This window comes from Sinohyriopsis cumingii, chromosome 10, assembly GCF_028554795.1.
Source record: "Sinohyriopsis cumingii isolate HCF-2022 chromosome 10, ASM2855479v2, whole genome shotgun sequence".
Taxonomy (NCBI): domain Eukaryota; kingdom Metazoa; phylum Mollusca; class Bivalvia; order Unionida; family Unionidae; genus Sinohyriopsis; species Sinohyriopsis cumingii.
This window is the reverse complement of record NC_142970.1, coordinates 89547478-89558314: the sequence shown is the minus strand read 5'-3', so window position 1 is coordinate 89558314 and position 10837 is coordinate 89547478. Positions and strand designations below refer to the sequence as shown.

The window sequence follows — 10837 nt, the reverse complement described above, 5'->3', positions numbered from 1 at the left end:
TCTTTCCTAAGTTAACCACCATGCAGTTGTGTACTGTTTGTTCCTCCACAAATTATAGAAAAATGCTGGTCATTCAATAGTGTAAAGCCATCACGAGTTCTTGAAAACCCATTGGTCATTCAATATCATCAGGCCATCACAAATTGTAGAAAACCACTGGTCATTCAATATTGTCAAGCTGCCACAAACCATAGAAAAGTTGTGGGTATTAAATACAGCCAAGCTGTCACAAACCACAGAAAAGTTGTGGGTATTAAATAGGGCCAAGCTGTCACAAACCATAGAAAAGTTCTGGGTATTAAATACAGCCAAGCTGTCACAAACCATAGAAAAGTTCTGGGTATTAAATACAGCCAAGCTGTCACAAACCATAGAAAAGTTCTGGGTATTAAATACAGCCAAGCTGTCACAAACAGTGCAAGTTCAGCTGCAACAAGTTTTTAACTCCCTTAATAAAATGTGTTACTGCTGGCTGAGTTAACACATTATGTATATACATATCTATACATGTATTTATCTCTATATCCATGTGACTGTCTCTCTGTCTGCTAATTAATAGATCTATCATATTTGTTACAAGTTAATTTAGGCCAGCAAGTTAATGGGAGTTGAATACATACAAGTTAATTTAGGCCAGCAACTTAATGGAGTTGAATACATACAAGCTAATTTAGGCCAGCAAATTAATGGAGTTGAATACAATCAAGTTTGAGATTCTGGTACTTTTGTGCATTTATTAGTATTTAAAACCAATTATGAGACATTTATTTGTTTCAAAATACAGTGATCAGCTGACATAATGACAAAAAGACTAAGTCTGCTTGATTGATATCTAGACTTGTAAATGATAAAATATCTTGGCCATCAGATGAGGCCAGAATGTTCATGAAACAATTAACATAAAATTAATATTATATGTGAGTGTGTGTGTGATTTAGATTTCTAATGTAGCTTTAACAATTTTCCAGTCATATCACAACAATGTCTGCATTATGGCAGTTTATAGTGATGTCTAGCACTGGGGCATCATGCCGCAGATATCTAGCATTATGTCCCACCCAGTCACATTATCCTGACACCAGGCCGACCAGTTATAACACTAACCTCTTAATGCTGAGCACATAGCGAGGCAGCGTTAGTACCATTTTTAGAAGTCTTTGGTATGACTTGGCCGGGGTTCGAATCCAAGACCTTCTGCATCCAGGGTGGATGCTCTATCAACTAGGCCACCAGAGAGGTAAACAAGTAACATAAAAGTAATATTATATAACTTTTGTCCAAAAAAAACAAACTGTTCCTTTATGTTCAAGTCATCAATGAAACACTAAAGTAAACCCTATCTATAGTGGATGGAACAAAACTGAAAAGAAGACAAGTGTGGAATAATTAGGATTTCTTTAATAATAAATTTAAATGTCAATATTCATTACACCGCTTGCAGGAAGGCAAATACACAAAATAAATAGCATACAGATTTACATGTACATGCAATAATGACTTATAACAATCATACAAAATTCACTTCGGCACATTTTATTTTGCAATAGAATAGTCTATGTTCAACAATTTATGTACAAAGTCTGTCCTTATATTTGCATGAATCTGGTATGGTCCTGGATAGTCATCAATTTTAATTGAAAATTCTGACGAGTGAATGGTTTAAAATTTATTAAATGAAATCAACTGATGTCTACATAAACTAAAACTTATTAGAAGAAACCAACTGACATTTTCATAAATTAAAATTTAAAAAATGATCTGACATACACTTTTCAAAAATATTTGTATGTCAAGTGCTTTTGAAATTCATAGATAAACATAAAGAGATATTTTTTTCTTCAAAGTTAATCTAAATATAGTTAACACGTTTTAATGATGTTTGTTATTTGTTGTAAAATTACACAAGGCATGGTTGTGTTGTCAAAAAACAGTCAACGTCATTATCTAAATTCCACATCTTAACACAGGTAAGCGTACTAGATATTAAAGTGAAAAAATATATTCATCGCCTAATATTCAACAGCCGAGTGTTCAATACCTGCCAAGGTCAGAATGGGTCAAATGCCTCTTTGTGTCATTGGAAAAGCACTTACCTCCCATGTCTTTCATGTCAGGCAGCCAATAATGTCTTAAAATGTGATGTTAAAGCCAATAATTGATGTTATGATGTTAGCAATTCACACATACATCAAAATTGATGACCATTACATTAAAATTGATGACCATTACATTAAAATTGATGACCATTACATTAAAATGGATGACCATTACATCAAAATTGATGACCATTACATTAAAATGGATGACCATTACATTAAAATGAATGTCTGTTACTATTCCATATTAATACATAAAGCAAACATCGATGTCCACAGGGGTAGGAGTGGGGGCATAGGGAAACGGTTGTCCCTGCCCTGATCTTTTGTAGAGTATATATAAATATATCACCTTCATTTTGACTCCCACCTTACTCCACCCCCTCTGGAAAACTTCCTGCAGACACCCAGTACAGCAAAGTTTTTCTATTTAAATGAATTGAACATTATCATGTAATAACCATTTTTACTGCAAGAAGTCTGTATCCAGTATTACATCATTACCTATTAGTATTTGCTGGTTTAGTATGTCAATTCTGTTCTCTTATTGTTCCAATGTACACCATACCGGTACTTAATAACATATAATGGATGTCCAATACTGCCAAGTGGAAATGAGAGAAATGCCTATTAGGGCATTATCTGCAAGCAGTTAACACCACAAACGGGTTAATGCTGTATTTTGAAATTAGTCTAGCTTGTTAACGGGATTTTTAAGGTGCAACTATGCCCACGAGTATCTATGGGGTGGAGTGGGTCAAGTGGTTTCCACCTCGTTTTCCCTGACCTGGTTATTTAAAAAAAATCCATTTTGCATAATATACCTGAAAGCCTGCACTAAGATTTAAACAAACTCCCAAAATATTAAAGCATCCAAATCAGACTGGGGGAGATTGCTCCCCACTTGATCTTAGTGTCTTTCTGGGGTTGTCCCTTTGATTCTTGCTTACCCCCTACCCACCACTACAAAATATTCCTGCAGGTGACCATGTTTCTTGTTTACATAAGTGTATGCATACCTTAAATAAGTGTTCATTGTAAGTATACATAAGTTTCTAAAATACCAATAGTGAATTTCTATTTCATTCAAAACAGAATAAATCATTAAACCAGAATAGACAGGCATTCTGAATGCCCTTTGATCAGAAGTCATAATAGATCTTCTTAATAAAATAAGTATTGAGCTTAAGTGACCATGTACAAAAGCAGACTCCATGTTACAAATATATAGTACAACAACAAACATACAACCACAAATTTACAGTATCAATGCAATGTAATCTCGGTACAAAAAAAGTAGTGATTTATAAAGCTTGGCAAAATGGTGAAGCAAGATAAAATGCATTGCACTTAATAATCTGAGAAATGTTAGCATACAACATAAAGCTAATCCTATGTATAAAAATTGTCCAAACTATCGATATAGTTACAGCTAAAAAAAAAGAAAACCATTGGCATCCATATATGAAACTGCCAAATATTCCTTTTTGTCAATGTCTATCCTTAGAAGACCATCCTGTCCAACTTCTGATTTGATTTGCCTTTTTGTAAAATCTGTTTCATTAAAAAATAAACTGGAAGCAATTTAGAGAAGTTTGGTGTTGAACAAGCATTTGGGAATAAACTATAAATCAATTGTACACACATTCGATAATGATAAATTCTTGTTCACTTGGACATGCATTTGTAACAATATGTATAGAGATGTATGAAACGGCTATGGATTAAATATGATGTATACTACCATATGTTCTCTTTTATAGGTCGCGTCAAACTGAAAACAACAACGATCCTGATCTGCTTTAGCATAATGCACATGCATAACAAGGTCTATGTTGTTTGCTCTACTGATTACTCCTAACAAAATGCACAGATCTATATCTGCCAGCACATTATGTGAGGGCAGATCTGGGTCCATACAGTTTGCAGTTGTGCTCATCTTACAAGTAAGTATATACGGTATATACAGGTGACAACTATCAACAGAAATTGTTACAACTGTCTGTGCTAACTTGAAAAGAGAATGAAAATGACTCAGTGATGTTATCTCATTATTTTAAAGTCGATATATTTTACAAAGCAGTACCAGGTTGAAATGTATAGCAATGGCATATTAGGTTAAGTAAGCAACTGGATTAAACCATATGGTTTCTGAAGCACACTAAGTACCAATGACATTCAATTACTGAATAGCAAGTCAAATTCATTTTTAAAAATAGTGCAAAATGGGAATATCTTCGTGAAAATTATGTCATAACAGTTCTTTATTAACACTTGTATAAAGGATATTCTCCATTATATTATTTATATTATATCACAGTATCAGTGAAAGGATTATCAGTTATGTCATGTCTCAAGAACTGACACTTGGGTGAATTTGTTGATATTGAATTGATGTGTGGACAGTTAAGGATCCCTTATCTGACAGTGTAAAACATATGCCAGCTTATATCATGCACATAATGTCAGAGTCTACATTTGAGAGCAGCCAATTACCATGAGAGTTCACGTGTTCATTACGGGATTTTATCTTTTTATTCTGTGGCACATGATTTACAGCATTAGCATGATATGCTGAAACTTTGAGTAGATTTAATATATGATTTAAGCTCCTTTAGCTAAACAATATTATGCAGCGTTATATTTTTCAATATGTATCGCATTACATTTTTTAAGTACAACAAGTAGCTGCTTATGGAAAGCACTTTCAAAAATGAAAAACGTTAGCTCCTGCCTCTGTCAAGTTTAACAATATCCTGTCCTACATCCCTAAACTGAAATGTTTCACAATTAAAATTATGAATGTTTCACAATTAAAATTATGAATGTTTCAATACCACTGCTTCTATAAATTGATAGGCAAGAAATTCTTCTCAAAGGTCCATTTTATAAAACTTTCTGTCCAGCCTGAAATCCCCTTTGTTAAAAATATGTCACTCATCAAGAAACTATCTGGCGTCGGATTTTTGTGCGTACAACTTGAAGCATGATGAGTTTCCTTGCACCATATTTGTCTCCCAGAGCAACAATAGTCCCTTTGTCATGACTCATGGTCACCTGGAAGATGTCAACCCCAGTGTTGAAGACGCACATCTCAGATCCGTTCTTCATCCTCCACAGACGAATTGTCCCATCATTGGAACCTGAAACTATTATCTCGTTGTCTGGAGAGATTGAGGCACACCAAACCTGTTTAGAATTTTTTAAAAATTAATTTTAATTTCTTTCATTTGTAGTACATGGTTAGAATGTTTGACATGCTAGCAAAATACTTTGAACTACAAGATTCATCATGGTTCAAAAATATTATATGCCATATATTCAATATTTATATTTGCATATACAAATTGTAACTATTGCTATTTATAATTAATCAAATGAACTTTTCAATCAATTTTTAAATTATCTTTAAAAAAGTTATTTCATGAAAAATCTAAACAACCAGAATTGTTTTATTTTGATATGGACAAAATCTTGGAGCATGACCTATTTTATAATATATTTCTGGGAATAAATAATTATGGAAGTGGTCATGGATGCTTCCTTATTATTGGGATTGCTAATCAGACTTAAGATTTTCCATCCAACCAAGGTGTGTGACAATTAGCATTCTTTACCTCATCAGAGTGGCCTGAGAGTGTATGAAGAGGCCTTTCCGTGGCCATATCCCATACTTTCAATGTGCCATCAGCTGATCCTGATACCAGGTATCTCCCATCATCAGACAGAGTGACGGCCTTCACTTCTCTTGTATGGGCATGGGCTCCAGATGATGCAAGAAGCTGACGACTCGCTGTGCCAGTTCTGAGATTCCATATGACCAAGTCGCCATTTCTCAGCCCTGTCACGGCTTCATCATTGTTCATGATAGCTGTACACTCCGGGTTAGCATCCAAACGTAGATGACCTGGCTCCAAAATGTTGTAGCTGGTAAGTGTCATGTCGAATACCAAAAATTCTGCAAAATTATCAAAGGAATTCGTAAAACCAGCAACAACATATCTATCATTTTTTGACAGCCTCAAGAAGCTGATGTAATCATTGTTACCAACTGGAGCATCATATCGCATTTCTTTTATTGGTTGGTTGCCCATCAGGTCCCAGGCTATAATACTTGTGGCATCACCAAATTTATCAGTTCGTCCAAACAAGATTTTGTCATTGTCACTCATGACAAAGAGGGCTGAGCAATATTCTCCTTCTGCCATCTCAAGTGGCTTGCCTGTCACGAAGTCCCAGATCTGTGAAAAAATGTAACAGTAAATGAAATAAAAAACTTTGATTACAAGCCTATATCAAACGGATTTATTATAAATTCCTCATGTTTCATTTGGAACAAATACTGAAAAGATGTACTTACCAATGATTATCGTTCTTGTTGACTATACAAATTTATATCATGTCTCTTCCAGCAAGTGTCTGTATAAAACATAATTTTATAGCACACTGTAATTACATATTACCTTAATTACATATTACATTTGCAAGGTTGTGGCTGCTTAGTTTCACAATGGTGGTGCTGTCTTATACTATTATTGATAATCAATATTTCTTGGAGATTTTATCCATACCAGAAACATTGCATACCTGAATCCGCTTCTCGAAGCTTTGTCACGGTAATGGCACAAAGAGACATCATTGTTACCAAATTTTCTATCCAAAAGATCTACTGACAATAGAAGGCTTAATATCTGGATCAGAATGACCTTGAACTGACCTTTTCCATCTCATTTCTATGATACTTGCAACCAATACAAAGATATTAAGTCACTCCCACTGAAAGACTTCCAAAAGCCCCATTTAGGAGTACCTGGATAAGAAAGGATTTAAGGATAACCTACCTGAAGTGTATGGTTGAAGACTCCTTTTCTGCCAGAATACTCATTGATTTCCAGATCAGCATGCACAGAACCAACCAACAACCTATCTCCGCAGACCAGGTGAAGATGGGTGGAACCAATTGTATCGCCCTTCATAATGCGCATAAGCTCACCTGACTGTAAGAAAATATGAAATATATCTTACTTATATCTTACTTCTTGTTGCAATGCTTATCTCTGAGTAGCACAGAAAATGCAACCTACACAAATGTTGAAATTAGAACTGTGTCAGAAGTAATGTCGTTGTTATTTTTCAGCACAAGATAGGCTATACATAGCGGCCAGTATAAATGGTGGAGGAAGAACCCAGGAAAACCCTGAAGAATCACCAACCCACGAGAAGCTTCTGGCAGGATTTCTCACATAAGTAATGGTTAAATACATATTAATTAATCATATATATATATTGTCCAAACTCTATGAATGCAATTCATACATTTCTAAAACACTGTAACTTCAAAATATATGATTCTATGGATATTATCAAAGGTTATATAATACCTGGGTGTGAATAAACATCTGCAAAATCTATTTATGGGGAAAGCAATCAACCCCCATTGTTAAGGAGTATCCTTTCTTGACCATGTCTTTTAATTTTATACAAGGAAATAATTATCATTATCCATTATCCAAAACTAACATGAATTAGAAATGTATTTCATGCAATAAATAAACAGCAGTGCTTGACAATTGATCTGCATGCAAAACTTTATCTACTGGACAGACAGAAAGAGAATGACTGAAATGTTATACTAAAACAACAATTGTAGCAAATTGCTATCTTGTAGATAATATTAGATATGATAAAACAACTGTAGCAAATTGCTGATCTTGTAGATGACATTAAGTATGATATTGCAACAATTGTAGCAAATTGCTGATCTTGTAGATGACATTAAGTATGATATTGCAACAATTGTAGCAAATTGCTGATCTTGTAGATGACACTAAGTATGATATTACAACAAAATGTAGCAAATTGCTGCTCTTGTAGATGACACTGAGTATGATATTACAACAAATGTAGCAAATTGCTTTTCTTGTAGATGACACTAAGTATGATAATTACAACAAATGTAGCAAATTGCTTTTCTTGTCGATGACACTAAGTATGATAATTACAACAATTTAGCAAATGGCTGATCTTGTAGATGAGGCTAAATATGATTACTGGAAATGCACATTCAGCAACTATTTATCTGAAGATGTTCAATTTGTCTCAGAGGTATGCAATTTGAATTTGCTCAAGAATTCTTCAGCATGCAGTTAAACTCTCATACGAGGTCGACTGGAGATACATACCTGCATATTCCAGACTTGTGGTGGTCCCAGACTTGATCCTGTGACTACGTTATCACCATCACTTGTCATCAAACAACAATCTACCCTAACCTCATCACCCGCAGCCCCAGGTGTCACAGTTCCTCCCATGGACCCACCTGACATCATGTATTGGCCTTGGCGATTTACTGTCACAGTCTTGAGAGACTGTACCTGTAAATTGTAATAAAAAAAGAAACTTATTATTTCTTCTTCAATACAAATGCAAAAAATTGATCCAACAAAATTACTGCATTGATCATAATAGATAATACAGTTTAGAACATAAAACATAATAAATAATACCGCTTACAATATCAAGCATAATACATAATATTGTTTACAAGACTGAGCATAATAAATAATACTGTTTACAACATCCGAGTCAGAACAGATTATTTAAATTGTTGGATAGGTTCATTGTTTTAATGTAACAGTGTGATCATTGGAGAGTTAGGTAGGCTCATTGCTTTAAATGTAAAAGACAATGTGTTAATTGGAGATTTATGTATATTTATCACTTTAATGAAAAAGACAATGTGATCATTGGAGATTTATATAAAAAATAAGGTATCTTGAATTATACTGAAAATGCAAGATAGTAGCCCATCAAAATACAGATCTATTTCAATTTATTAAAATATTAGATGATTCCCCCATAAAAATACATGTATCCTTGAAATGATTGAAAATGCATGATGGTACCCCATATCTTTGAATTTATTGAAAAGCAAATTTTTCAGTTAATTATCTTTGTCCTAGAATACTTACCTGACACATTAACATTAGGAATACAAGTCTGACCAGTTACTTAATCCAGCCCTCCTAAAAGCCAAAATTTGACTTTTCTGTCTATATTCTGTAGATGAAATGTAATAATTCTGGCCCAATACCTCCCAAAGCTGAGCCTAACATCATGTAACAGGATGCTTCCATTGTGGGAAGGATGGGAGGGTGTTAAAGTAATATGATTGGGTAAGTATTCTAGGAGAAACATACTTTGCTTTCTCCTTCAAATACATTCCCAGATCATATTAATATCAAGACAGCAGCACAATTTGAGGCCTTGCTTTTAAGTCTGTGAAATGAAAAATTAAGATCTTTTTACCACAAAGAAGTCTGGACAAATCCAATAAAAGCTACATAGGAAGCCTGTCCAGAGGTTGTGCTAATATCAAATTTTTCTGATAGCTGCCTGTGTAGCTGTGGCTGGTTTACTAGATCCAAAGTTTATCACTGTGGAACCAAGTCTTGTAGATATACCAGGGTGATTGTGCATGTCAGCTGATGCCCTCAATGATATTTATGATAGAGATATGACAGTCAAGGTAAGGCTCATGGAGATTACTCTTATCTCATGAGCAGAATTTAAAATGAGATGGCTCTATTCTAGATATCTGTCACAGTATGACATGCATATTATTCACTTCAACCATGAAGGCTTAGAGGCACTGTGTCCCCTTTCCCAGGTTTAACTGGCAGAAAGAGGCGTTTAATAGATCCACAAACAAAATATAAGAAAACATACCTGGTCCTGTCTGAAAGCCTCTTGGGATGTGTCAATACAGGAGAGAGGATGTATGATGACTATTTGAATGCTCACTGACTGCAACCAATTCCTTGCGACAAAACCAGGTTGTGTCATATGGGCTGCCATGATGTATGATCAAAAGGTAGACTGGGTTGACAGTGAAACAAGTTTCAGCAAGGTCTGGGCTAAAGTCTATCATTTACTTTAGTTCGGCCAATTCAAAATCCAGGAAAGATTCCGAATTGGTAAACAACATGTGTGACTTAGGCACATGAAGTCAAAGTTGAGGAACAAGTCAAATAAGTCTTTGTTATGACCAAGATCCTCCTGACCACAAGGACAGGATATGCCCTTCACAGTAACAGGAGCCAACTTTTTTGCATGTTTTACATGCAAAGGAAAAATTAGCTACTTGTGGAACAGAGGCACTCAAAGTGAAAATGCTTTGCTTTACACTAGTCCCTAGAAAAACACAAGTGGAAGGCCTTCTAGTTCGAGCAATTCTGTTCATGGCTGAAGAGTTGAATCATTTATGCGGCAAGGCTCTCCATACAAGTCTTTAGCATGAAAGTCTGTACAAGTATGGAACAAGAGGGTCCGATGCTGTTTGAGAAAATTAGGCAATGTCGATAAAGGATTTGTCCCAGTGGAGAGGCGAAAATCACACTCATCTCACACTTCAGGCCTCTTAATTATTTCTTAATACTTGTTAAGAACTAAGATTGTTGGAGAGGTGTACAAAAACATACATATACCCTTCCCAAGAGCAGAAAAAGCATTGATGGATAAAACCTCGGGATCTGGTACTTGATAAAGGAAACTAAACCATTTGTAAATCTACCTGGTTGTAAAAAAGATCAATCATCAGATGCCCCCACAGCTGACAAATCTGATGAAAGACAGGCATATGGAGGGACCATTCTGTAACAAGAATAGGTTCCCTCCTTGAAAGAGAATCGGACAAGACACAGAGTCTCCCAAGAGTATGTCTGATCGGGATGTCTGTATTG

The 10837-nt window shown here is 35.0% G+C and overlaps 1 protein-coding gene across 5 annotated transcripts in view; it reads right to left on the bottom strand.

Moving 5' to 3' along the window:
* Positions 1–1378: 1378 nt before the first annotated feature.
* LOC149790563 (uncharacterized) overlaps positions 1379–10837 on the bottom strand; it is a 253953-nt gene continuing 244494 nt past the window's right edge. For all 5 annotated transcript variants that reach the window (XM_089972628.1, XM_089972631.1, XM_089972629.1 and 2 more), the window contains 4 exons: positions 8279–8470; positions 6938–7093; positions 5714–6337; positions 1379–5285 (listed from right to left, as the gene is read on the bottom strand). In XM_089972628.1, the coding sequence (XP_089828754.1) occupies positions 5037–5285; positions 5714–6337; positions 6938–7093; positions 8279–8470 (1221 nt within the window). In that variant the 3' untranslated portion in view covers positions 1379–5036. The remainder of the gene's footprint in view (positions 5286–5713; positions 6338–6937; positions 7094–8278; positions 8471–10837) is intronic.